The 2,237-nt window shown below is 43.8% G+C and overlaps 1 protein-coding gene across 1 annotated transcript; it reads left to right on the forward strand.

Moving 5' to 3' along the window:
* The first annotated feature begins 1,209 nt into the window (after positions 1–1,209).
* LOC132219629 (histone deacetylase complex subunit SAP18-like) lies at positions 1,210–1,738 on the forward strand. Its single transcript, XM_059671959.1, has one exon. The coding sequence runs from the start codon at positions 1,262–1,264 to the stop codon at positions 1,721–1,723; it is 462 nt and encodes a 153-aa protein (XP_059527942.1). The 5' UTR covers positions 1,210–1,261; the 3' UTR covers positions 1,724–1,738.
* The last annotated feature ends 499 nt before the right edge of the window (positions 1,739–2,237 follow it).

Below are 2,237 nucleotides of genomic sequence, written 5' to 3' on the forward strand. Positions count from 1 at the left end.
TCAAAATAATTGGCTGCTAATTTAAAATTGGCTCACATTTGAGAAAATAATGTAAAAATGTCTTTAGAGATGCATTTGAATGCTTATCAACACAGATGGACAGGGGGAGCATTTGGGGAATGCTAATATAACATTTAAGTATGTTTTGCATGAGCAACATGTTCAACTTTCCAGAGCCGTCTAAAGATGCAACCTTGGCAACTAATGCCACAGCCTCTGACAGAACTTGTGTTAGTGTTCAATGAGAGCAGCGTTTCATTTTTCAAAAAAAGGGAAGCAGTGTGATAGGTATATGTACTACGGAGGGAGAGGGGTGTATTGTACTCTTGGTGAATACATTTCTATAAATTAAACATTTAGATGATATGATTTTGGAGTGGATGGCCACACTGTCACCGAGATTGGTAGGCATCTAGTTTTGAATATGAACACTTTGAGAACAAAAGCCACACCATAGTAATCTTGGTATCTCTCATATATAATAGAGTGCCTCGTATACATTAGATAGTTAAAAACTATTTGTTAAATTAACTTGACTGAATTATGTAATTTTTAATGACTAAACTATGCATAAAGATAGACATAAGTGATAATTGATATTTAAAATTGATTCCTGCCCTGGCCAGTTTGGCTCACTGGATAGAGGGTCGGATTTGCCGGAAGCTGGTCCATCCTTGCTGCTTGACACAGTCGCTGCAGGAAAGAAACATCTGCACAGCATGTTTCAAGGGACCTGGCGTATATAGCATACTGTTCTTAATATGTTTGCTCCCCTTAGCGCTGTGTGTTTTAACCAAGGTCACCTCTCCAAGAAAGGTTGTTTCCCCAGGTAGGGATTTTTCCCTGAAGTCAGGGAGGGGATGAAACTCCTTAACTAAGTGCCAGGCTGGTAGTTAATCACTTTAACTACGAACAATCATGCTTAAGCTACATAATCTTTACTCCCTGGAATGGAGATAAGAAACGCCCTAACCTTTGTAATAGAAATTGACAGGATTAAAATCAACTGGTATAAATATGGATGTAACAAGACAATAAACAGCAGAACTTCTCTGGAGATCCAGACCAGAACTTGGCTGGAGATCCTGGCTAGAGATCCTGGCTAGGCTGCTGATCAACTGAACACTGTCTCCGTGTCCTTCCTTCCTTCTTCGCCAACTCCGACTACGCCTTTGGAAACCCCTGGACCTGCTGGGGTTGGACCACACTCGCTGCCGGGGTCGGAGGTCAGAGCGAGCATCTCGGGGACCACTGGAGGAAGATGGTGGTGGAATCGCGCGTCACCCAGGAGGAAATTAAGAAGGAGCCGGAGAAGCCAATCGACCGGGAGAAGACGTGCCCGCTGCTGCTGCGCGTCTTCACCACCAACAACGGGCGCCACCACCGCATGGACGAGTTCTCCCGCGGGAACATGCCGTCCAGCGAGCTGCAGATCTACACCTGGATGGATGCCACCTTGAAAGAACTGACTAGTTTAGTAAAAGAAGTCTACCCAGAAGCTAGAAAGAAGGGCACACACTTCAACTTTGCAATTGTTTTTACGGATATTAAAAGACCTGGTTATCGGGTGAAAGAGATTGGCAGCACCATGTCCGGGAGAAAGGGGACTGATGATTCCATGACCCTGCAGTCGCAGAAGTTTCAGATAGGAGATTATCTGGACATAGCGATCACCCCTCCGAATCGGGCACCACCTCCTTCAGGGCGCATGAGGCCATATTAAATTTTATTGACTATTTCTTGAGTTTATTTTCATTCAGTTATGTAAAACAAATTTACGCTTTTTCCTCCCCTTTTTATTGCCATTAAGCCTTTAAACTCTAAACAAATTGTAATGCATTTATTTAGGAGTTAGGTTTGGCTGTGCTATGGTATGAATAGTAATAGAAAGTCCATGTTTTAAGTCCTTCTATAAAATATGAAGTGCTCTTAGCATTCTATGTAAAACTTTTGTTAAATATACATGTGCAATCAACCTGACTGTGAAAATTAATGGAGGCATGGGAACTGGGTTTGAGTATTTGGGGTTTGTGCTGAGTAGAGGAGGATAGTGAGCTTAATGTCAAGTGGGGCAGAACAAGAAAGCCATCTATACTAATAAAAGGGTAATATGCTAATTAGGGCAGACATCCATCCAGACAGCCACAGCGGCTGTGAGGCCTGGGGCTCAGGCCTCACAACCGCCATGGCCAGCAGTGGCAGCAGCAGCAGGGTGATGGGGGCGGCGCCTTCCCCTG

The sequence above is a fragment of the Myotis daubentonii genome, chromosome 1 (genome assembly GCF_963259705.1).
Source record: "Myotis daubentonii chromosome 1, mMyoDau2.1, whole genome shotgun sequence".
Classification (NCBI taxonomy): Eukaryota; Metazoa; Chordata; class Mammalia; order Chiroptera; family Vespertilionidae; genus Myotis; species Myotis daubentonii.